At 39.3% G+C, this 25,014-nt stretch overlaps 1 protein-coding gene and 1 long non-coding RNA gene across 2 annotated transcripts in view; one reads left to right on the top strand and one right to left on the bottom strand.

Moving 5' to 3' along the window:
• Positions 1–1,032: 1,032 nt before the first annotated feature.
• Positions 1,033–15,501, top strand: LOC108493172. Its single transcript, XR_001873386.1, has 3 exons — positions 1,033–1,071; positions 1,566–1,639; positions 14,192–15,501. It is a non-coding gene; the product is annotated as an uncharacterized LOC108493172 (long non-coding RNA).
• SH3GL2 (SH3 domain containing GRB2 like 2, endophilin A1) overlaps positions 11,634–25,014 on the bottom strand; it is a 95,294-nt gene continuing 81,913 nt past the window's right edge. The window contains exons 4-9 of the mRNA XM_017806274.1: positions 24,330–24,473; positions 22,353–22,486; positions 21,133–21,291; positions 18,822–18,925; positions 15,508–15,638; positions 11,634–13,124 (exon numbers count right to left, since the gene is read on the bottom strand). Coding sequence (XP_017661763.1) covers positions 12,925–13,124; positions 15,508–15,638; positions 18,822–18,925; positions 21,133–21,291; positions 22,353–22,486; positions 24,330–24,473 — 872 coding nt within the window. The 3' untranslated portion in view covers positions 11,634–12,924. The remainder of the gene's footprint in view (positions 13,125–15,507; positions 15,639–18,821; positions 18,926–21,132; positions 21,292–22,352; positions 22,487–24,329; positions 24,474–25,014) is intronic.

Raw genomic sequence — 25,014 nt, 5'->3', positions numbered from 1 at the left:
TCAAAATGATAGCTGGGGATGGGAAAACTCTCAGGAAAATGTGTCTCTCCATGTTGCTGGACAAAAACACATTTTACAAAGCACTGGCATTGATGATGACATGAGGCCATATCTGGGGTGGTGCCATGTCGGCACACATGAAAATGATTTGCCATCATTGCTACCGTCTGTACCCTTGGCATCCTAAGTCCTCTTGCCTTGTCCATACCAAGCCCCTAATGCCTCAGTTTATTATTTGCTCACTCCATGCACTGTAACCATGTGCATATGGTTACAATCTCATTTTGAGGATGATTTTAAGATTTCACATGAAGAGTACTTGTTTCAGCATTTTTAGAGGTATTTTCAGCTTTGATGTTTACCAATATGAATAACCTGTGGGACATCTCTGGAGAACACAACTTTACTCCTAAAAACACTTACTGTTCCTTATTTTCACACTTATATCTGGCAGTCAAGTTACAAATTAATTAAATTCTTAGACATTATTAGTTCCCACACCTCCTCTTACTCCTAATATATTTTTAGAGAAACAAAAAAAACACATTTGAAATTACCCTAAGTTTACATTGAGCGCTGAGACAACTCTTTCAAAACACATTTTGGAAAAAGTGGGTGTTAATCCCTTATGCCTCAAGGGCTCATGTATAAACCTGTGTCCTAGTTAGAACAGCTGGGACCAATTCATCATTGTATGGGTGTAACCCGAAACTGTGTATTCTATAGCCTTCCATGCCATTTCCCAGAAACTGTTATCAATGAACCATTTACACCCTCTGCCCATAGAGCCTGACTCCTCAGGCTACAAACTGAGTGTTAAGAGGCCTGTGAGATAGGAAGATGTTCCTGTCCTCACACCCTTTTATGGAATTCCCTGCTCTGAGGGAAGGACTGAGCATTCCTGCCTGAACTGGAGAATATATAAACTTGGAGTTTTGGAACCTTTTTTTCCACTCGTGGGATCCAGAGGAAGACTGCAGCTCACCGCTCTCAACCAGACTGAGACCACCACCCTCAGCTGGACTGCAATCACCACTTTTGACCAGACTGCAACAGCTCTCCCACCAGCAGGTTTTTTCCCCTCTCCCTTTACTTTGGACTCGGGGGCCCAACGAACAACACTTTGTTCATGCCCCAGGGTGCTGGGTTATACAGTTGGGTTTTGTGGGTTAAGACCAGTTGTTTGTCTGTATAATCGTACTTATTGTATTATTTTATTAAATTGTTATTCTGATTTATAATCTCTCTTTTGAGTTGAGTTCATTTCCCCTGCTGGTTAACTTTTAAACCAGCACAACCTGACTTAATAAAAACTTGGTATAATAAAAAAATTTTGCTACTAGAAGGAACCTCAATTAATATAAGTGAAATATTTAGGAAACTTCAGATGAAAGATGCTATGAACTGTCAAAATTTTTATATTCTAATATATTCCTTGAGACAGTTTGGCCCAAAGTAAGCAACTCTCCTTCTAGCTAGAGGCTGACAGATGTATTTTGTGATGAATTGTTTGTGTTGAATGAACAATTTCAGAAGTTATTCTGATTTTTCTTTTTTAATTTTAGGTTTTCTGAAGGTTATCATCTGCAATTCTATGATTATACTGGGGAAAGGGAAGAAAAAGGCTAAGTATAAGCATGTATGTGCCTGATTGAAATCATGAAGCTGAAATATAAAGTTTTGTGCTGGAAGGATCTGTAGCTAAGTGACAGCTAAAAATAACTTCATTCAGGACAGATGGGTGATGTGGGTGCTATTCAACTCTTTTACTGGACTTTTCAACCTTTAGGCATGTTTTATTAAGCCATTCTTAAGATCAATATGAAAAAAAATTGCCTACAATATGATAATATAACAGATGGGGTTATATTAGATGGGGTTATATTAGGTGGGGTGAGCTTTAGAGATTTCTACAGCTTACAGTTTTGTGTGCTTGGGGTTTTTTAAATTCTAATATTCAGGTTTGGAAGATATTGAAAAAGATGATTTTCACAATAATCTTTGCACAATGGCTATTATCTATAGAAATTGCTATGTCTGTTAACAGTATCCTTTAAAACTTCTAATGTCAGAAAGAAAATGTATCTATTTAAAAGTTATTAATACTAAAATTAAATGGCAGAGTGCCCTCTACTGTCTCACAGTATTAGCACCAAACAGTAACAAAAATTAGGTATTTGTAATGCATAAAGAACCATGGTCCAAAATCTAAGAGATCAACTGCTGTATTTAATTTGAAACATGCTGGACTCATTAAAAACAGATTTAGATCTCTCGCACGTCTTGAAAAGGTGATGGTACCATACACTGTATGTAGCTTGAAGAAACAGTCTGGTTTCTCCAGTGAACAATATTCATAATGCAGCAATGTTATACATCATCACTTGACAAAAGGCTTTCCAAAGTATGAAAATAGGAACTAAGCATGTTCTGTTACATTTTCTACATCTCATCAGAGCCTACAAGTTCAGCAGAAATTGTGAAATTCCTGCTTCTGCACAGTCTTTCCTTCCTCTAATTCCCTATGACAAAAATGGGCTGCTGACCTAAGATCTAAGCTTAAAAAAGCTTGATAGTTGCACACCATCAAGAAGAATAGTTTCACCTCAGCCATCAAATACAAAGCTTCTTGTGCAAACTGGAAATACTTGCACAGAGGTGGCAATAGCTGATTGCTGACCTTCAGCAAATGTCCCACATAAGGAGGAACATTTTAACACCTGTCTGTGCTTCCAGTTTCTACCAGGATTTTGTTTATGATTATTATTATTATTGTTGTTGTTGGGTTTTTTTGTTACCAGAACTACTATTATTATTAATTACCAGGAATAGTATTATTAGTTAGCAAGATTACTCCTGGTAATCTCTAGAAGTGTGCATACAGGCCTGATAAGTAGACTTCATACCTCTCTTTTTACTTTAATATCAGAGTAGCAGGAAGTGAGAGCTTTTCTTAGGTTACAGGGAATTTAAGAATTCCACAAAGTTACTTTAGACATAATGAAATGAAAAATATGTAAAATGGGGATTATTTATTACTTTTGCAGACTGAGAATAAGAATAGAAATAGAACCACTGATGCTTATTGCACTATTACTTGGCAGGCCTTTTGACACGAGGATGTGGAGAGCACACCACCAGTTGGCTTCACAGTCAAGTGAAGTGCTGAAGTTGTGACCTCCAGACACCTCTGAAATTGCAGTGCATTAATACCCCTGGTTGCCAAACAACATCCCAGTATTCAGTGGAAGATACCTTCAGCTTTATTCTGTTTTCAGACTCTCAGTTGAAGGTTAGAGTATTAATACACAGTAAATATTCTTAAACTCTCAAAATGTCTGGCCTTGAGTAAAAGCATAAATTTTGTTTTGGCTGGATGGATAAAATAGTTGTACAAAGAAAACAACAGATTTTTTTTCCTCAAGTCTCTGAGAAGTTTATGCACATTAATATATATCCTCAGCACTCTGAAATATGGATTTATTATCAGCCCTGTTGTACAGTTGGAGAATTAAAACTAAATGCACTATCCAGTTTCTGGCAACAGTGCCAGCATGGGAAATCAAATCTATGCTGAGTCCCATCCTACAACCTTAAACAGATCAGGTATGATGTGACCTTAGTGATTTTGGGAAACCCAAGAGACTCTACTAGACTTCCAGGTCAAAGCAAATAGTAACTTCCTGAAGCTCCAAAGTGAAAGTAAGGAGCAGTTTCTGGGAGAAGGAATGCTGAGGACATGGTGAAATGATCTATAATGTCCCATGCCTCTGGAAGTATACCCATTTTTAACAGCTATCTCAGCTTTAAACATAGCAGAGATAGCTATGGCAAATATGAGCACTGAAGAAATGAGGCTGCACACACCATGATTCAATTTTTGGGATTCTCCGTACAGCTCTCTGTCTGCATTCCCCTTTTATTAACCTCTTAGGGTAATAAACAGCACCTGGTGTTTCCATTCAGTTAACTAGAATTCCCAGGACTTTTTGCAAACTCCATGTATGCAAACTGACACACTCCTTCTAAGCTCTAAGGTCAAACACTCTCTTTTGATTCTAATTAACTGAATACAGGTGCTGCTGGCTTAACTTGTTGCCGCAAATAGCAGCTTCTGGTCTTTTGTAATGGACGTTGTGAGTTAAGCTATTTTCATATTTTTATTTTCATTTGGTGTACCAGGCTTTTTATCCTCCTGCTCAGGAGTGCTAAAATGATGGCATAAGCATTCCAGCTGCCTTCTGTTTGCTTTATATCTGTAATTCATTCTGCTCTTTGAAGACCATGCTTTAAAGGACTTGCCTACAGGACTTGGAGGAGCTGATCAGCTGCCTTAGCATTATCCTTCTGTCTGCCCCACTCATCACACAGGAACTGTGTACAACATTGGATCAGAAGATCACTGTAGGATTGATGAAGCTGATGCATCTGCAGTTTCCTTTGGACATCACCACTGATGTGTGCTGATGTCTATGTTTTACTGTATCTTTTCCTCATGGTTCAAATTTGCATTAAAGTAGCTGGAGCTGCTAACAAGCTACTATAGCCTACTGGAAAAGAGCTGTGAAAGGCCACCTTCTTTTCTCATGCTGAAGAAGTAAAGTATGCTTTTCTCTGTATCACTATTTGTTCTAGAAGCACCTCTGATTATATTTCACTTACAGGCTAAAATCAGAGAAATTCCAGGAATAACAGTCCCATCTCTAGAAGAATAGAAGATAAATAAAATTAGTCCCTTTTTCTTTCTCTGCTGTTCCCTTATAGTTTAGGAAATATTCATTTCCCAGCATCACCTGAAAATTCAGCAATAAGAGAGGATAGTTCTGGTTGCAAAACTTCCTACTAGCTGTTTGAACTTCCTTTCTTCCTGTTCTAAAGTTGCCATGTTCATCATGCAACCCCATATATGGGCTGAAGCTTCAGACATATGATACTTCCTGCATTACTACCCAGGACCTTCTGGGTTTCTTCCTATTCTTGTGATCTCAGGAAGATCCAGGAAGATGGGGATATGAAATGTTTGACTGGGACTGCCCAGCTAGTTAGTGCTTACAATTCTTGATTGTCAGGTATTAAAGATCAAATTGTCCAGCAAATCTCAATATAAATTAAGAAAATATGATTGTATACTGCACTGAGTTCTGGTTACAGTGGATTATCTAGCTCATCAATTGCATAGGGTTATAGATGAGTTTTGCCAGGGCTTCAGTCCTTCTGGGTAATATACACAGAGGAACTTTACAAACAAAACCTGCAGTGGCCACTGGGCTAAGTGGAACCTCAGTGAGCACTTCAAGAAACCAAACTTTAGACATAGGTGCTCAGAATGTATGTTAAATGTTTGAAATCTAGCCAAGGTATTTGTGGAATTCTCCTTATGCAATCAGCTCAGCATCAATCATGCAAACTGTGTATTGTCATGTCCACCATTAGATGTCTCGTACTAAGTACTTCATATTGAGTACCATTACAAGTGTAAGAGTCACACAGAGTTGTAACTAGTTTCCTCTCCTTGATGCATGGAACAGCCAAGCTTTGGAGGCAGCTTCTACAGCAAGCACTGAAGGCCTGTGGATATCCAAGTATTCTGATGCACAGCATATACCAGCTAACTTTTACAGTGCTGTGACTTCACTGTTTTCAGCAGAAACCCAGGATGTTCTACCTGTCTTAAAAAAAAAATAAAAATTTGGGAAATCTGCAGCTCCAGCTGCGAACATGTTTGAAGGTTTGAAGGGAGTGAAACCAGGCTCTCCAGAGATGAGCCTAAGGGTGATAAGCCCGAGCTAGGAGTGTAGTCAGCAGCCCAGCTGAAGTGCATGTACACCAATGCACCCAGTATGGATAGCAAACAGGAGGAGCTGGAAGCCATTGTACAGCAGGAAAACTATGACGTAGTCACCATCATGAAAACACGATAGGATGACTCACATGACTGGAGTGATGCAATGGATGGCTACAAGCTCTTCAGAAGGGATAGGCGAAGTAGGAGAGGTAGAGGGGTTCAGTATCTTAGGGAGTCTCTTGACTTTGTGGAACTTGAGGTTAGTGATGATAAAGTTAAGTGCCTGTGGGTAAGAATCAGGGGGAAGGCTGACAAGGATGACATCCTGGTCGGAGTCCGTTATAGACCACCCAACCAGGATGAAGACGTGGATGAATTATAAGATCCTGGCCCTTGTGCTTGTAGGAGGCTTTAACCTGTCAAATGTCTACTGGGAACTCAAAACAGTGGAAAAGAGGCAATCTAGGAGGTTCCTGGAGTGTATGGATGATAGCTTCTTGCCACAGCTGGTGAGTGAGCCTACCAGGGCTCGGGCCCTGCTAGACCTGCTGCTTACAAACACAGAAGGGCTTCTGGGAGATGTGGTGGTCAGAGGCTGTCTGGGCTTCAGTGACGGTGAATGATGAGGTTTTCAACACTCAGTGAAACATGAAGGGGCATCAACAAAACCTCCACCCTGGACTTCTGGAGGGCAGACTTTGGTCTATTCGGGATGCTGATTCGGAGAGTGCCTTGGGAAACAGCCCTGAAAAAACAAGGGGTCCAGTAAGGATGGATGCACTTCAAGAACAAAATTTTGAAGGCGCAGGAGCAAGCTATGTGCCGAAAGATGAGCCAGTGAGGAAGACAAATGGCCTGGATGGACAGGGAGCTTTTGCAGGAACTCAGGATAAAAAAGAGGGTGTATCATCTTTGGAAAGAGGGGCAGGCAGCTCAGGAAGTATTTAAGGATGTCGTTAGGTTACGCAGAAAGAAAATTAGAAAGGTGAAACCTCAATTAGAACCCAAGCTGGACAATTCTGTAAAGGATAATAAAAAGTGTTTTTATAAATACATTAATAGCAAAAGGAGGGGCAAAGAACAATCTCCATCCTTTACTGGACATGAGGAGAAATATAGTTACCAAAGATGGGGAAAAGGCTGATGTATTTAACATTTTCTTTGACTCAATTTTCAGTAAGTTAGGTCATGCTCAGGACAAACTAGCCTCCTGAGCCAGTAGACAGGGATGGGGAGCAGAGTTGCTCCTCTGTAATCCAGGAGGAAGCAGTTAGTGACCTACTGAGCCACTTGGACCAGATGGAATCCATCCTAGCGTGCTGAGGGAACAGTTGGAAGAGCTTGCCAAGCCACTCTCCATCATTTATCAGCACTTCCGACTAACTGGGGAGGTCTAAGTTGACTAGAAGTTTGCCGCTGTGACACCCATACATAAGAAGAGCCGGAAGGAGGATCCAGGAAACTACAGGCCTGTCAGCCTGATACTCAGTGCCCAGCAAGGTTATGGAATAGATCAACTTGAGTGTGATCACACAGCACCTACAGGACAGCCAGGGGATCAGACCCAGCCAGCATGGATTTAGGAGGGGCAGGTCCTGCCTGACCAACCTGATGTCCTTTCATGACCAGGTGACCCACCTGGTGGACGATGGGAAGGCTTTGGATGTGTCTACCTGGACTTCAGCAAAGCCTTTGACACTGTCTCCCTTAGCATATTCCTGGAAAAGCTGGCAGCCCACAGCTTGGACAGATGCTGGCTGGCTTAAGAACTGGCTGGAAGGCCAGGCCCAGAGAGTGGTGGTTAGCAGTGTTACGTCCAATTGGTAGCCAGTCACTAGTGGTGTCCTCGGGGGATCAGTGTTGGGCCCAGTCCTATTTAATATCTTTAGTGATGATCTGGACAAGAGGATCGAGTTTACCATTAGCAAATTTGCAGATGACACCAAATTGGGGAGAGTGACAATTTGCTGGAAGGTAGGAAGGCTCTGCAGAGAGACCTGGACAGACTGAATTAATGGGCCAAGACCAACAGCATGAGGTTCAACAAGGCCAAGTGCTGGGTTCTGCACTTTGGCCACAACAACCCCAGACAGCACTGGGGTTGTCCCCAAGGTTGGGGAAAGAGTGTTTGGACAGTGGCCAGGCAGAAAAGGACCTGAGGGTACTGACTGACAGGAGCTGAATGTGAAGCCAGCAGTGTGCCCAGGTGGCCAAGAAGGCCAATGGCATCCTGACCTGCATCAGGAATAGTGTGGCCAACAGGACCAGGGAAGTGATTCTTCCCCTGTACTCAGCACCTAGAGTAGAGCTGACATGGGCCTATAGGAGGTCACTCTTGCAGCCCTGGTGTTGATGCTCACTGCAGCAAGGAGATAAAATAGGAATAGCTATGGTGTGCCAAACATGCCTATAGTCCAGGGATGTGCAGATCTGCAATGCCCAGAGACAGGGTCCCTATTTGAAGGCACATTCTCTCTCTGCATCCGTTCTCATGTGCCCAGCAAACCTCTTGCCATTCTGGTGTGGGAGGAGACAGACTGACCATGGGGATCATTAGAATCCCTAATAAAAAAGCTCTCAGTGATGTTTATTACAGCTGTTGCCTACTGAAGGATCTTGCTGCCTGTGTGAATGCTCTTAGCAAAGGAAATGCCACAGGTTTATGACTTCTGAGGGGCAGGAAAGTTGCATAGGTGGCACTGCGCATGGTAGTTGGATAAATCACTGAATCCTCCAGTTTCAGTGACCCAAAGCAGCACCAGGGTGTTTCTGCAGGTACCGAGAAAGCAGATCTTGTCAGAGAGCCCATCCTGGAGTCTCACAGCTCGCAGATGGGCAGAGGCACAGGTGCTTGAGCCCCTCTATGTTTCCCTGCATTGTTAGTGCTTCCTTTCAATTCCAGGTTTCATAAAGGGTGAAGAAAAAGACACAAGCCCTGAGCAAGTGAGTACAAGAAGCATGAGGCTGGCTGCCACTAACCCACCAAATGAGCTGTGGGCCAGGAGAGGGCTCTTACTACAAGGACTTCAGCTTGTCCACTGTCTGCCCTAGAAGCACTTGAAAGGCAGATGTTCTCTGAGTCTCAGAGCTGTCAGACCTTTCAAAAACCAACAGCTCTAGCAAGGCATGGCAGAAGTTGCTGTTTCTCTGATCTGCTCCCCTGTGCTGTATCTCCAAGGAAATACTATTAAATAGCTTAGAAATTATCTGTACACTACAGTGCATTGCACTGTTCCCATCTTCTGCAACACATTAGACCAAATGGCAAGGAAAGAGAGCAAAGCCTTCTGGAAATTCCACCAAGTCTGCACTTGAACTACCAGAATGCTAAAAGCCTAAAAGCAGTAAAATAATTACAGAACATTCTAGGAATTCTGAGCTGAAGTCTAAGACAACCTACTGGTGCTTTATAGAAAATTAAACATGGCTATAGAATGTACTCGCTTTTATAGAGTGTTACCTAGGAATATGCCCAGATTCATTATTTCATTTGCCTATCTTAAAATCAGCCTACCCCCACGCTGGGAAGAAGACCCATTTCCACACTGACCTACATAAAGCCTAATCCCTGCCTTCATGAGATATGATCAGCTTAGGCTACATTCTGGAGCTATTACTCAGCATAGTGATGTCCATAAAGATTTGCAAGACCTAGAATTGTGAAACCAGAAAAGAAGTCCTCACAGTATTTTGAAGTCTTGTCCAGAAAAGCAGTATTACTATCTGCAAAGGGAGAGTTGTCTGTATAATTGCTAAGCCAAGATTCAAATACAATATTCCAGGTGTGACTACCATCTTTCTTTCTGGAGGGAAGAGGATATTTTAAAATAAGAAAAAAAACCCTTTTTAATCACTTCTTTATTTAAATGGAGAAGAGCGTAGGGAACTGTTGGGGTATTTTGCTGTTTTTCACAAAGATCCATTTTGCAATAAAAAAGGAAGTCTAAGAAGGTAAAAGCTTCATGAAACCTTAGGGTTCAACAGAAAAAAGAATCCAACATCAAAACTAAAATATTTATCTATATTTGGCAGCTGATAGCTCAGCACTGGTAGACTTCCTAATTTCCTCTGTGAGGAGAAGTTCTACAGCCAGGTTTGGTAATTAGGTACCCATGGCACATTTTTGAAATAGTTCTGAAAACATACACCTTAGGCAGCAGGATGACTGAAGTTGTAAGTCTCCCAGTGAAAAAAGAATGCTGTATCCATCAACAACATGTCTTATGTGATTCTAGAATGAAAGAGTCACAGGACTCCTCAGACAAAGCTTTGAACTACCTGATATGCAAAACCAAACAGCCACCTGCTTTTTAGATCATCCTCTTCATCCTAGCACTGAAGCTTTAGATACAAACTTTTCTCAGCCCTGGTAATCTCTCCCTTGGCCAAGTCAGATATTGATCTCACCACCTGAGGAATAAAGTGTTCTTTAGGGATTAGCTGCGCGAGACGGAGAACACAACAATATGGAAGTGCCAAGAATTGTGCAACATGTCAAGACAAGGCCTATGTTATCATGTGATGGCATGTAACAGATTTTTTGACTATTCTGTGCATTCCTTCTGGCCCCATTTGTTGAAATACAGTACGTTTCCCTAGATCTCAAAAACAGGGCCCCTCAGCAGGGTGGGGCAGTACTGCATGCCAACTGCCCTTCTGCTCTAAATCATGCAAAATTATTTTTAAGGTTGTTGTCCTATGTTTGCATGCCCTTCACAAATGCTATGTAATAATAATCTGATAAAATAGAGGTGTGCCAGGACATTATGTGTGACTGTTAGGCCTTAATGATTAACATAGTTAATTAACATAGTTCTTAACTATAGTATGCCACCATCAGTGGTGGCAGTCACTGACTGAAACTTACTTGGAGGCCAGTCCTCGGATTTAGTACAGAACTGTAATAAAAAGTTCCAGGAATTGTATCTGTATCTGTGGTTTTTTAATAGTTTGGGCTGGAAGGGACCTTAAAAGGTCACTGAGACCAAGACTGCTGCAATGAGCAGGGACATCTTCAACTACACCAGGTTGCTTAGAGCCCTGTCCAGCCTGACACTGAACTGAGCCGTGAATGAGGTGCCATCTCTGACAGACTTATCTTCCACTTTGTCAGTCTGTGTCAACATGCATGGGGACATGTACATAGTGCTGAGATAAGAGGAGGAGGGAAGTAAGAGTGAGAAACAGGGAACATCAAGGTTAAAGAAGGATGAGCTGGAGATGATCCATGACACATCAGCAGATATTCACACTGAGGCCTGTGCAGGGAACTATCACTGAAACAGTGGAGAACGATGAGGAGGAAGAAGCAGCAGAGAGATGTTATGGACTGACCATAAACCTCCAATTACTCATGCTCATGTGCTGCTGGTGGGGAGGAGTCAGAAGTGAATCTGAGCTTGGGAACTGGGACAGGAAAGGCAATACTCCTTTTTGTTTCTCACTATACAAAAATATTTTAATTGCCATCAATTAGTTTTCTTCATGTCAAGTCTGTTTTGCTTCTGACAGTGTCTCTGTTTTTATTTCAGCCCATAAATAAATTAGAAGTTAACATGTCTTTAAGCTTTACTAGGGAGTTTGTGAACACCAGTATTCTTTGATAAGAAATAACCTGTATCCGCAAGACTGCACGCTGGTCATTGGGACATTAATTTAATGTGCTCAGTGTTCAGTTTATCCTGTTTACAGGGGCCATTATAAGTGTGAGATCTGTGTGACTGAAGCAAAATGATGATGACAAAAAAAAGGGCAGGAAATGACGAATAGGCCTTCTGAAAAAAAATTTTTGTTAGCTGAAGTTACCACAACAGATTTTAAAGCAACAAAGCAATAATCCACAACATTATTCAAGTTATTCTTTCAGCATTTATTTGAAATAACAATACTTTCCATGATATAGTTTATACATTAAGCAGTAGGGATTTGTCTTTATTTCACATCATCCAGTATAGAAGTGGCACATTCGAAGCAGCACATTAAACCTCTGATAGAGTCTGTACAGTTTAGATAAATAGAACTCTGGATAACTAAACTAACAGAACTTCTGCAACTGTTACCAAAAGAATGCCAAGAAGCTAGGCACAACACTGTACACACTAAGTGCAGGAAGGAGGAACACAAGAGAACCAACTAAACAGATGGGAAATGTTTCTGCATATACAGCCACTTGTCTTTAACTGCTCAACACAAAAAATAGCATGTTTTATTTTGTCCTCATTGAGGAGAGAGTATGCGCAAATGATGTTCGAAGAACACATGGTAGACAGAAACAAAATGAAGTGATGGTCATGTTTGGTTGGTTACTGTATTCCTCAGTGAATGAGTTTACAAAGGATATCTGGTGCTTAAGCAGCAAGGTTTTCTGCCAAGACTTGACAAGAAACACTAAATAAATGCCAGTTTTATTCCCCATCTTGCCCATTTACTGGCATTTTGGTGAGCATGCTAAAAGTTCCTGAAGGGCAAATTCAGGTGGTTTGTGGTCCAACATTTTTACTACAGGAATCCCCATTTCATAGCATACAGTTTACCTCTGGATGGAAACAGGCCTTTTAACAATAATTAAGAATACAAAAATTAGCAGAGAGCAGCAGGACACACAGTGCAGTGGTTCACTTTCTGAGAAACCAGAGGGTCTACACACAAGCTCTCTCTGTGAAAACAGCCAGCCAGTTTGGTTGGAAGATACAGTTCTGGTTAGTCAATGTTAGACCTGTATGAACTGTATCATTAGGAAGGGAAAGATGGAATGGCAAGAACTTTTCCTTCTTTTTATAGAGAACTAAGACTGAAAAGTAACACAGTAGTGATAGGCATTATCTTCCCAAGACCACCTTCACTTTCTGCTATTTCACTGAGTTACCTGTTTCGCTTGCCATCATCTTCCCAGTTTCATCTCACTAATGGCTCTGGTTACTACCAGGCCAGCATGGTCAATAAACTAATCCACGCTACGCTAGCTCAGAAGATACAACGCATCACCACCACATAGTATGACAACATGTAAACCAAAGACGCTCATTAGGAATTGATGACTCTAACCACTGCAGTTTGCACTTGTAAGGTGTAAGAAGCAGCATTCTGAAAGCAGTGGTACTGACACAACTATATGTGTCAGAGGTGGTGGATCAGCCATCCTAATTGGGTAGTGGAACTAGAATATCAACATAATTGATGGGGAAGAAACCTGACTGGCCATGAAGCATTCCCTCATACCAGTTTTCATCAATCTGGTTAGTGAGGGTAATGATATCACCCTCTTTAAATCCCAGCTCCCCTTCATTTTCTGGTTCAAAGTCATACAGAGCTCGGCAGCACGGCTGATCCATGTGAGTACCTATGGAGAAGAAACACAAAAAACCAATGTGCTTAAAAATCTCAACATTTTACCACTATACCTATGACAGACTTTGCTGTTTGAAGTATCACTTATATGCTGATGACAGTTCTTTGATAATCTGCTAAACTTCATTAGAAGACAACCATCAGTTTTGGTAACCTTCAGTTACTCTATGTTCCAGCTAGTAAATGTCTGAGAATCCAAAAATAACTAAGCTACCATCAGGCCCACACCACAAAAGCCCTAATGTATTTTCAGCTTTACAGGCACAAAGACACTTTGTCTATTTACCTCAGGTAAGTAGTGTAAGGGGTACCTTAAAACAACAGTGAAGATATAACTGTGTCTTTGCCCTTTATTTGAAAACTTCACTGATACAGGTAATACCACTGCATATGCTCGAAATCCTCTGAATTTTAATATGACATTTCCAAAGACCTTTTCTCATAAAACACTTGATTGCAGGGCGAGCAGGATAGATTCAGAAAAAATTTGAAATTGAGAGCTTTCTAATATGCTAGTTCATGAACATCTGACCATAAACTGTTTAAGATGGCTAATGGATATTATTATAAGTCATTAGTTAATGAGATATTCATACATTATACAAAATTAACAAATATCCTCCCTCCCCCTGAAGTCTCTATAGCCTCAAGCCTACCAAAAGCAAAATTGTTACTGGTTAAAATATTTAGCATTTAGTAGCACTAAATTGTAAGAAATTATATCCCTACCTGACTTTCCACAGTAAAAGTTCATACACTTCCAGTGGTCTGAATGAAACAACACATGCCACTCCATCAAAATGACAGTTCTACTTTTCCATGTATACTGGCTTCAAGATGAATAACTTTCAGATTCAAATTTTTTGCATATTCATTTCAAACACTCACTCTGGCTAGAAGACCCATGCTTAAGCTATTTTAGGACAAAAATATTTCATTTCTATAGATCTCAACAGAGCAAGTTTTTCAAATACCAGATTTAATTTATTAAATTCTGTAATAAAACCTTACTTCTTTTCTTTACATATCACTCACAGTATATTTTGGTTTCTTTGTCAGGAAGACTACTGTGCTGACACCAACAAGCTATACAACATGTATTTGGTATCCTCATTGCTACCAGCTGAAATTTAGAAGAATTAGCAAATAAACTCTTTAAATGAACCACCCCAAACATACATTCAAGAATTTTCAAAGAAGAAAGCATTTCTCTGAAACCAACAAGCACTTCAAAAAACAAATAAAAAAAAGCCCTATTGAAGAAAATGCTAAATACTGCTCTCTGAAGAGAAAAATATGAATGCTGAAGAGACATAGGAACATCAGTCTGCACTGCGTTAGCACAGACAAGTGTTCATGCGGCTACAAAAAAGAGTGAACAATAAAATTACTGGTGGAATGAGGAGAGCTTCAGCATGCAAGACTCAAGCCACACTCATGAACAAGGAATCTCTATTGTATCCTTTGCCTTGCATAGTGAGGAGATTGCTAGGTGTTCACAAGATTGTCTAAGATAATTTCTAGTTGCAGGTGGCAAATGGAGAGACTGTTACTGTCTATATCTGGGAGAACATCAAACATTCACATCTGGATGTGATGAAAAGGAAGGAAATCCTGATTAAATACCTAGTGAAAAAAATCCAGTCTTGCAAGGTGGAATATGCTAGCAATTGTCACTGAGGTAAAGTGGAATAACTGACATGAGGGTCTGGACAGAGGACCACCCTCACCATAACATGGGATAACAGATCCTTATGGTATGAAACAAATAATAAGGCTTTCTTAGTAGGTATGTATATATATATATGAAATAATATATATATATGAAAAAACAGTTATTAAATATATTAATTATGCACGCTCATATAAATGCTTCATCTTGATTGTGCTGCTCCCACAGCAGCTGTCCAGTTTTGCTGGACAAAAAAACCAGCTCAGATGGCTGAGTTTTTCTTTTCAGTGATTTTTACTTTCAGGCTCATTGTGCTGTAATACCTGGTTCTGAAAAGCAGGATAAGGTTATGGAGGTCTGGTGGGCTTCAGGTTTCTGCATCTTCATGTAAAACTTTCAGTTGTTATTTTGGTTTTCTAAATGGTTGTTTTGTAAACATCTGTACTACAAGGTAACCTTCTAGTACAAAGGACCTTTTCGACCCAAAGACACATTTAAAGCAGTGGACGGTCCGTTCCTATTCTCCTGCCTGGAAATGTGAACACTTTACAAAGAAACAACAGTTCAAACAGCTCTCTCCTATGCTATCCCCATTTTCATCTTCCCTCACAACTAATCTCCAGAAGAAAGCGTGCAACTTCTGCACTGATACAAAACTTCAAACACAGATGGCTTTTTTTGCTCACATTGTTACTGCCATTACCTGATGGTTTGGGTGTGGTGGCATGGGATATTCCTCCATTGTGCTGTGCATTGTCACCAGTTGTGAAATCCAGGCTCATACGGGGTTTGGGCTGGTATTCTCGCCTGGGCTGAGATGATGCCTCTTTTATTCTACCAAAACATTAAATGTCAAGAGTTAGTATCTTGTTAGCAGATGAGACACACCAAACATCTTTATTTCCATGGCTGAAGTTCTCATCAACCAATCATCCACACTAAACAAGTTTTGTCATTTGGAGTAGTGTATTTTGTTTACAACAATAACTTAAATTACCAAAAAACAGCTGGTGGGAGGCTGCTAATTTTTCTTTCCTTCCAGAAACCTAGTATTTTGTCTTCCTTTTGTCTCACAATAACAAAGAGCTTCTATGGAGAAAAACTTGTTACATGAATATCAATGCTTACAGAAGGGCTTTATAAACATCTCTGTCCCCACTTTAGCAAGAATTTTCCTTCTATCCCTGGTAAGCATTAACTATTCAGCTTGTTGGTGCCAACTCTCGTCATTTTGGGAGAAGACTGTGGGAATGTACTGACTTCAGTTGAAAGCTTGGTTAATTTGCAGTCTGGAATACCTGTTTCACAAAGGGAAAAAACTCCAGTCTTCCTGACTTTCAGAAACTTTATATATAATTCATTTCAACTTATTCTTTTAATTGAGATATCTAGAATTTCTAGGAAAGGGTACATTTTAGATTTCCGTGTAAAATCCAGGCAACGGATGAACAGCTTACGTAGAACAACATATATTTCTAATACCACATATGGAAGAATACTTGAGTCAAGACCTCTAGATTTAAAAGACAAGTTGGTTTCTCTAACCTTTTCTAGGTCTGCCCTAGACTTGCTGTTGATAGCACATTTTGATTTATCTATTGAAAAGACTTAACAGGTTTTGATCCTAATAACAATATTATTAGTATCACTCAGTCCCCAGAGACTGCTTTTCTTCTACATAAAAAAGTAACCAAACTCATAACCATATTAAAAACATAAATAATTGAAGCTGTCAAAATAAACTTAAATAAAAAGGTTTTGCTGTGTTTCACTCATTAACAAAATTTACATTTTCAAGCCAGTAAAGCTTTGAAGAAAAATATATTTAAACAAGTTCTGTTACACTTAATACTTCCATGAAACAAACACCATTTTTTCTGCTTATGAACTGTAAAGTGACAGTTCCAGTGGCTTGCTAAAAACTACTCAAAAGCTCAGCATTGGCCATGTTTCTTAAGAAAAGAAACATCTCCATGGAAACCATTCCTTCTTCCCAGCCATTCTGTCATGATACTATATCGTGAAAACCGCATCCACCTTCTGCTTGGTGAAATGGGAAGTTTAAAAGTAATAGCTTTTGTTGATCTTCCAGTTTTTATTAATTTTACTGCAAGTTTCCTAATGGTTGCCAAGATTCTAAAATCCCAGTTCCTGGAAACATGGTATTTAGAGGAAGTTTATATCTTCCATTAATGTTTAGAAGAAAAATGAAAATTCTTGCACTTGCAGTTCCTGAAGAAAGTCTTGAAGTCTAATTTAAACAGCCCAGAGAAAACAAAATACAAGTGCATTTTTAAACTTTTCATGGTTTTTGCAATCTAACTCTTACTTTCTTTCATTCTTTGGTGAATATTTTACACAGGACAGTGTTGATAGTTAAAAGACATTGTCCATGCCAAACAACAGCATGAACAGGTTCCATTCCCATCTTTTTTTTTAAAGTATCTACAAAATGGGCAATATCTGCTGTAGACATCACTGAGAGTGAATAGTAACAAATTTGTTCAACTTAAAAGTAAAGCATTATTTATTTTCTGTTCCATATAGTCAAAAAACAAACCCCAAAATCCAGGGGCCATGTATTTTCTTTCCACCTGCATATCACCAGCAGGAAAATAGTAGTAGTTCAAATAGTGACAGCTCTACATTCCTGCCTCATCTCTGGCATAAGCATATCATAGAGCTCTAATTTGTGTCCAGTGGTGTGAATAAAGGATGATTTATCCAGCAGACTTTTTACAATTAGGGATGCACAGTAAGCTTATGCAAAATATGTACTTCAGCTGAACTATAATAGCAATCTGATGCAAGATCCTTGAAAATCTAAAATTATTCAAAAGGGAAAAGGATGATCTCAATTGATACAGGAAGAGAAATCTATTGCAGAGAGAGGTAAGTTCACTTAATGGCATAATTTATGGACTACAAAACAACCCACCTGCTCCCAAGGATTTTTTAATACTTTTGTAAAGAAAGTGAATTGCAGTATTAATTTAGAAGTGCTGAAAATTGTTTTATTAGCTGTTTAGAAAGTACTGCAAACTATATCCTGAAACAGTCAGCTGGGCAGCCTACCTACCAAAACAACTGCTGCTCCAAATCGTAATTTTAACACTTGGAACTGAATGAGGTTTTCAGAATGTATGCTCTGAGAAAATAAACACTGACAGACGCAGCAGTACCAGTAATTTGATCTACACTAATGACATCAGAAAACAGCAAAGAATCATGCATAATCAGGTTCACACAGTATGTGAACATTATCTTGTCTTGGGAATTATATCCAGCCTTTACTAAGAGTCTTCGAGAAACATATGGACTAAGGAAATATTTCCTGTATGTTAAATTTCCTTGAAGAAGGATGTATGTCTGGGAAGCTGATCACCCTCTTTTGACGAAAACAAAAATTCTAAACTAAAAATTATAAAACTCTATTAGAAAGATATTATTTCAATTCTAATGGCATATGCTGTTAGAGAAAAGCAGGGAAGAGGTAAACTCATTAAAGTCTTGTATCAAGTTTGATCTTATAATAAAACTAGAAAAAGGAGTATTTAAGAAGGTGGCAAATAAGTACAGTCTCACTACCTGGCTTAGGAGAATCTTCAGGTAGACAAGAATGCAACGAGATACTCTTTTTTAGAAGCAATTATTAATATCCTCTCAGAAGGAGTACTTTGTGAATACATGCACAAACAGTAAGGAATCCAAAGTCGTAAGTCTCATGGAATTCAATATTTATAAACACTTACTTCCAGCTAAATTACATTTAACAGCTTTACTGAGCTGAGGTGCTTTCCTGAACTCAGTCCTGACTGAGTCATACTCAGAAGTAGATGCATTTCCAAAACAAATAAACCCCAGCTTGCAATTGCCCAGCTTGCAATGGCCCTTGCTTTCATAAACATACAGATACCAAACCGAGAAAGATAACAGCGCTGCATCCTACTCGCAGGTTTTCTGCCTCTGCAAAACTAACAAAAAATCTATTTAATAAACTTACAAAAGGTGCATTACCTATCTTCCAGCTTAGAAGTAACTCGTTGTAAGATTTGTGTGGCCTGCTTGTGGTACTCCAGCTGGGCTTGGACAAGAGCAGAAAGCTGGCTCACTTGTTCAATCTGAGGATTGACATTCAAACATCAGATGTTAGGTGAATATTAACAGCTAAGCAATAGCGAGCAAAGACCACTGTCCACTGCAAAGGCAGTTTTACTTATCTCTCTAAAAACTTGATTTGTCTTTGTAGTTAATAATAAATAGTTACATATAAGTCTTTATTCATTACCATGTCTGGTTATGACCTGTTCTGGAATGGTAACAGCAACTCTTCTCTGCCGATCATCTCTCCATGGCTGATTTGCATGAACAGCAGCCTACAGACCTATTGCATTCAGAAACAACATCATCATGGCTAGGCTTCGCGAATGAAGATTTGGGAACACTATGAAAGTAAATGAGGCTGTAATGAGAGCATAATACGCCTTCTCCCACCCTGCCTCTGAGGGGCACAAAACCATAGGGACTATGGTTATGCTTCTATTGTATTCTGGCCTGTGAAGCAGATAAAAACAGGATGATACTACATACACTTGGATGCAGAATATTTGTTGTGAAGGCAGATAGCGTTCTACTTCATGAGGCAAAAAACATCCAAAACACTTGTGTGGGCAATGCAATTGCCAACAGTTTCCATAAAACACAAGGCTGCAATGGTGTAATGCAGGCCAGCACTGTCTGGCTGCATGGGGATGGATGTTACTACAAGGATTAGGACTACAAACCTTTAATACTTTTTTCATTTCAGCACATCTATATTTCACTTTTATGCAAATATTAATTTCTATATGCAAATATTTCAGGTTTGTTATGGCCGCTCTACAGCAATCCGGTGACAGAATGTAGAATTGGATTAGGTGTGTATTTAAACTTACAGGTTAGCAAAGGCATACAGTGCTTTTGAAAAGCTTCATAAAAGAGTTTGGCAAAATAAACATCTGAAGAAAAGTACAAAGATCAGTGTTTACAGAGCCATAGTGCTGTCTACTCTCTTATATGGTTCCGAATCATGGGTCATCTACCGCCACCACCTGCGACTCCTAGAACGCTTCCATCAGCGCTGTCTCCGCTCAATCCTAAACATCCACTGGTCAGATTATGTGACCAATACATCTGTTCTAGAGCAAGCAGCTGTCACAAGTATTGAGGTCATGTTGCTGAGAACACAGGTGCGTTGGGCGGGACACGTCTCAAGGATGAAGGACCACCGCCTCCCTAAGTTGTGCTTTATGGTGAACTTGCCACCAGTTGCTGCATGAGAGGAGTCCCGAAGAGGAGATACAAGGACTCCCTAAAACAACATCTCAGCCTTGGCCATATTGATCATCATAACTGGTCTACTCTGGCCTCCAATCGAGAGGCCTGGAGACACGCCATCTATAACGCTGCTGATGCTTTTGAGAAAGCACGTAGGATCACTCTGGAGGAGAAAAGGCAATGCAGAAAGAATCGTGCCTTGCAGAATTTACCACCTAAGGAGTCTTTCTGCTGTGCCTTCTGCAACCGGACATGCCTACCTCGTATTGGCCTTTTCAGTCACCAACGTGCTTGCAACAAACGTGGGTAAAGCCCTTCCCAAATCTTCGTTCGCGAAGCCCAGCCATGTGTGTGTATTTAAACTTAAAACAAATCCAATAATTTACATCAACAGAAATACTTACACTGACTTTCCTTTGACTATATATTCTGTTAAGACAGACTTCAGCTGACATGTTTTTTCCTCCAAAAGAGAGAAATGTTTCTTTTCACTTAATTTTACAATTTCAACATTAATTATAAATAGAAGATTAGATAAACCTTATAAATGGTCAATCCTAACCAGTCTATAAGCAAAACATATGCTGCAGAGTCAGATATAAACAGTCAGATTAACTTTGGGTTTCCTATTTACTGTTGCATCTGATTACAGCAAAGACCATGGGACTGTGAGTTCATTTCTCATCTTTACCAATCCTCTCAGGAGCCCAAACAGTTGAGCAAAAGCCTTGGCTCAGACTCTATAACCATAACTAAGTAAAAGTCATGACTTACATTTATATAAATCTAAAAAGAAAGACATTTTGGTTTAGTAACACTCTGCATTTAGGAAGCATAACAGTGTTGTAAAGGATTTATATTTTTTAGCTCAGTTACCTATAAAATACCTAAAAAATTAGTCCTATATGAACATGCTGTACTTTACTACAGCTTCTGAGCCTCTGTGTCCAACAAGGAGGAAAGTTCTTCTAATATCTAAGACTCTGGTCAAAGATTAACAGGGGTATCTCACATCCATCTCCAGAAGGTTGAACATGCTTGATTCAGCAATTTCTTTTGATTCATCAAATTTCTCCAGAGCCTGACGAAGTTCTTCATCAGGGAGCTTGCCCTGTCTTTTCTTCTTGTAATCAAAATCCAGGCGTCGACCCTCCATTTTCTTCAGGTGATGCTAAAAAACAAAAAATGCAAACACAAGCACAGAACAAAGGATGTTCCCCAACTCTCCTGATACTGCACTGTAAGCAGGTGGTTCACACACACTTCCAAGCATGTGCTGTTTGCTGTATATCAGCAATTCTCCAGAGGGGAGAAACAGAATCACGAATTAGGTGGTTTTATGTATCATTTAAGAAGCGATGGTCTAAATGACTGACCAACACTAAAAAAAGTCCACACAGAATGGACAACTTCAATTTCCATCTGTATAAAAGATACGCAGATTTCTAGCTTTTTAACTCCGATGCAGAATTTCCTAAATACTACGTTTTTTCCCTAGATGTTTAGGAGAAAATCATTTTAAAAGCACAATTTATTACATTTTTGCCTGTGTAACAGCTCTCATAAACAAAGCGACACAGAAAATATTTTTATCATCTCTATCAGACCACCAAATTATCTGAAAGTTATCTTATATTAAAGATTTTCTAGAATGTAACATTCACATTAATCTGTTTAGCAGCTGCCATGTCAAGATAGCCCAAAGTTAACGTTACCAGTAAAGCATGATTAGTTTAGGTGTTTACTGTCCCTCAGAAGAATCAATTTGTCATCTATTATGATATGCATAACTTTATCAACTTTGTAAACTATATCAAAGGACTCAAAACATCTTTCATCCACATATATTCAACAGTATGAAAGCCTTACTAAGGTTAGAATAGCAGCTACTACACATATAAGCATCTGCCATACACTACAGAATGGAATGTAAACACCTGTACACCTATGTAGTGAAATGAGCTTTCAAATGGTAAGATTAGAATATTGTGTTCATGCCTGCATAACCTTAATGATGCCACTATCAAAAAACATTAGAATTTGGATCTTTCCCTTTCTAAACCACCAACTAGAGAGACAGAACTGAAAAGTAGAATTCAAGCCAGAAGAGACTAAAATCAGGTCATCTGCAAATCTGAATGCCCATTTTAAACTACACCAGTAATGCAAATTCTGAACAGATACGCAGTCCACACATTTGGCATTGTTAAAATGCTGCATTGCGGGCAACACCTGTATTTCTCTTAGATCTTTGTCATGGAGATTCTGAAGTGGGTCAATGAAGTTTTGCTTCACTTCCATGTCTAAAGAGTCCTTGACCTCAGAAAGCTCCTTCATAGCTTCTCCCACATCAGCAAGTGCTGGTCCTGAAAGAAAAGATACACACTTTATCTCAAAATAACTTAGTCTTGAGTCACTGTAGAATGAAACTGAGTTATGGAAATTTCAGTTAGTATTTCATTTTAAGTCTTAAGTTTAGGAAAGAAACAGAAAACGATGCACTGAGTGAAAGGGCATTTCAAAGTTCTGCAGCCACCAAGGCTTCATGCCTTGTCATACAGCTGAATTTGAGGTTCCATGCTGTGTTAAGATAGTCTCTTCCATATCCCTCATTATTTGTTCATTCCTCACTCTACTGAAACATGCTAGAATAGAATCATCTGTATTTGCTCCAGTGTTGCCATCACCAGCCTACATTAAAAAATAGTTCTAATTCAAGTTTAGGTCTCCCCATTTCTATCAGTAAGGCTGGTAATAGTATCAAATGTAAAAATTCTTAATTTCAAAGATTTATTTTTTTTAATGAAAGTTTTATTTTATGAAACTATAGACTTCACAGCACTACTACACTTCAGAGGTCTACTACATAGACTACTGAAGTGTAGGTGTCTCAAGCTCATAAACTTCAGTAACTTTAGTAGCCTTCTGAGATTTTCTCCAAGATTAACTTGAGGGCTACCACTTGATTTTAATTCCTCTGCACAAAAACAAAAGCAAGAAGCTCAAACATACCCTCCTGGTTTGAGGTGTAGGTTGGAGGAAAAAAATATCCACTTTCAAAGAATACAAAGAGTCTAAAAACAAAAAATGTGAGAAATCAGAAGGAGCTTTGTTTCTCAAGCAGGGGATGCCAGGAATGCACTGCAAAATGAGAGAGTCTGTCAGACTGGACAAGGGACAAGCAGCCATAATAGCTGCTATTAGTTAAGAATGTGAAAATAATTGCTGTATCTATGCTACTGCCTCCTAGGGCAGTTATCAAGGAACATACAGCACTTTGTAGAAGTTGTGTTAGTTCCTGATCTTCCTTTTAAAAATGTGTTTGAAATTTAGCAAATGAGAGACAACCAATTAAAAAAACCTCAAATAGTAGTCTTTAGCACAAATCTACCTACATCTGTCAAGCTAACTAGTAAATCACATAAAACAAGTAAGAAAGTACTTTTTCTATTGCAGATGTCTTTATGACAGGAAAACAATTTTATGAAGATTCAAATAGAAAATAGAACTTTCACAGTAGTATTTGAGGGTCCTATATGACCTATAGAGAAATGGAAACAGAGAAGCCAAAAAACCACCACAGAAAGACAAAGTATACCATTGTGAATGTCATCACTTCTAATTATAGGTCTACTGCTGAAGAACATAATGTTAAGAGCCAGTTTAACATTTGTAACTCAGTTGTAAACTTATTTGGGCTTGAAGGGAGGAGCAATTGACAGATAAGACAAGAGTATTCACTAGTGCCTTAAAATGTGGAATTTGGACAGAAAAAAGGCCAAAGCCTATTAAAAATCTATTAGCTTTTATTCCTTGTCTGTTATTAAGAAAATAACAGTTAGTATGAGGATTCTGAGGACAAAAGGGCTTTATTGTGTCTATGCATTGATAATAATACAGTGTCTGTACATGTACATCTTCCATTCCAGTACAACTACCTATGACAGAGGGTTAACTTATATGGATATGGGTCTGAATGGAAACAATCTGACTTTCATTCATGCGAAAAATTTCTCTAGTCCAAATCTGCAAAAGGTACTTAAACAGGCCTTGACCGACCTTAAAGGAACAGTCTGATGAAGCAGAATTCTAATGATTCTTGCAGAAGTTCATCCTCTATTAGAGCGCAGACCTTTAATAATGAAAGTTATATGAAATTTTACTATCATGTTTATTGCACTATAAGGGAAAAGGAAGTAAAAAAGTTACCAAAGTTGCATTCTTCGCCAAGTTCTCGGCCAAATTTCAGCATTGCATCTGCCAGCAAGGCTTCTGCCTGAGGGTAACCTGGTCCCTTCTCCTGGCCTCGAATTTTTGACATAGTGTTGATCATGCTGAGTTTAGCTCTGGAAGCTGAAGAAGGCAAGTGACAATATCACAAACATGCAGTTGTTTGCTTACACAGTCGTGAATGCACTCCTGTGTTTAAACTTATCTGAGCTACCGAAAATGTATTTGAAAGACATTTTCTAAGTTTAGGACTAAGCCCTTGGAATGAAGGAATGAAATACTGCCATTTTGTTTTTGCTGGTAGGGTAGAGAGGAGTCTCTGTCCAGCACCTGAAGTCAAAGCTTCCCTTGAAACGACTTGGACAGAAGTAGGCCTAGAAACACTTCCACGACAGCATGTCTGACACACGACAGGCAAGAAAATCTGTAAGATATCTCCAAATTCTTAATCTTAAAATCCCTAGGTAGCCAATGAGATAGAGAGTGAGACAGCCTTGCTCTCATGAAGAGGTTCAGACTAGGTACACTCAACATTAAACTGTGGTCCCCCCCATTTTTAAATGTTTGGAAGATTTTCTGTTGTAGAACATTAAATAAAATCTATGTCCCCAAACATGATGTCCAACAACCTTTGAAACCCTTTTTGCTTTTTATGGAGGTTTGG

This window comes from Lepidothrix coronata, unplaced genomic scaffold (genome assembly GCF_001604755.1).
Source record: "Lepidothrix coronata isolate B3197 unplaced genomic scaffold, Lepidothrix_coronata-1.0 Scaffold14, whole genome shotgun sequence".
NCBI classification, from domain to species: Eukaryota; Metazoa; Chordata; class Aves; order Passeriformes; family Pipridae; genus Lepidothrix; species Lepidothrix coronata.
Note: the sequence above shows the minus strand (reverse complement) of the source record. Positions and strands in the feature narration are given on the sequence as shown.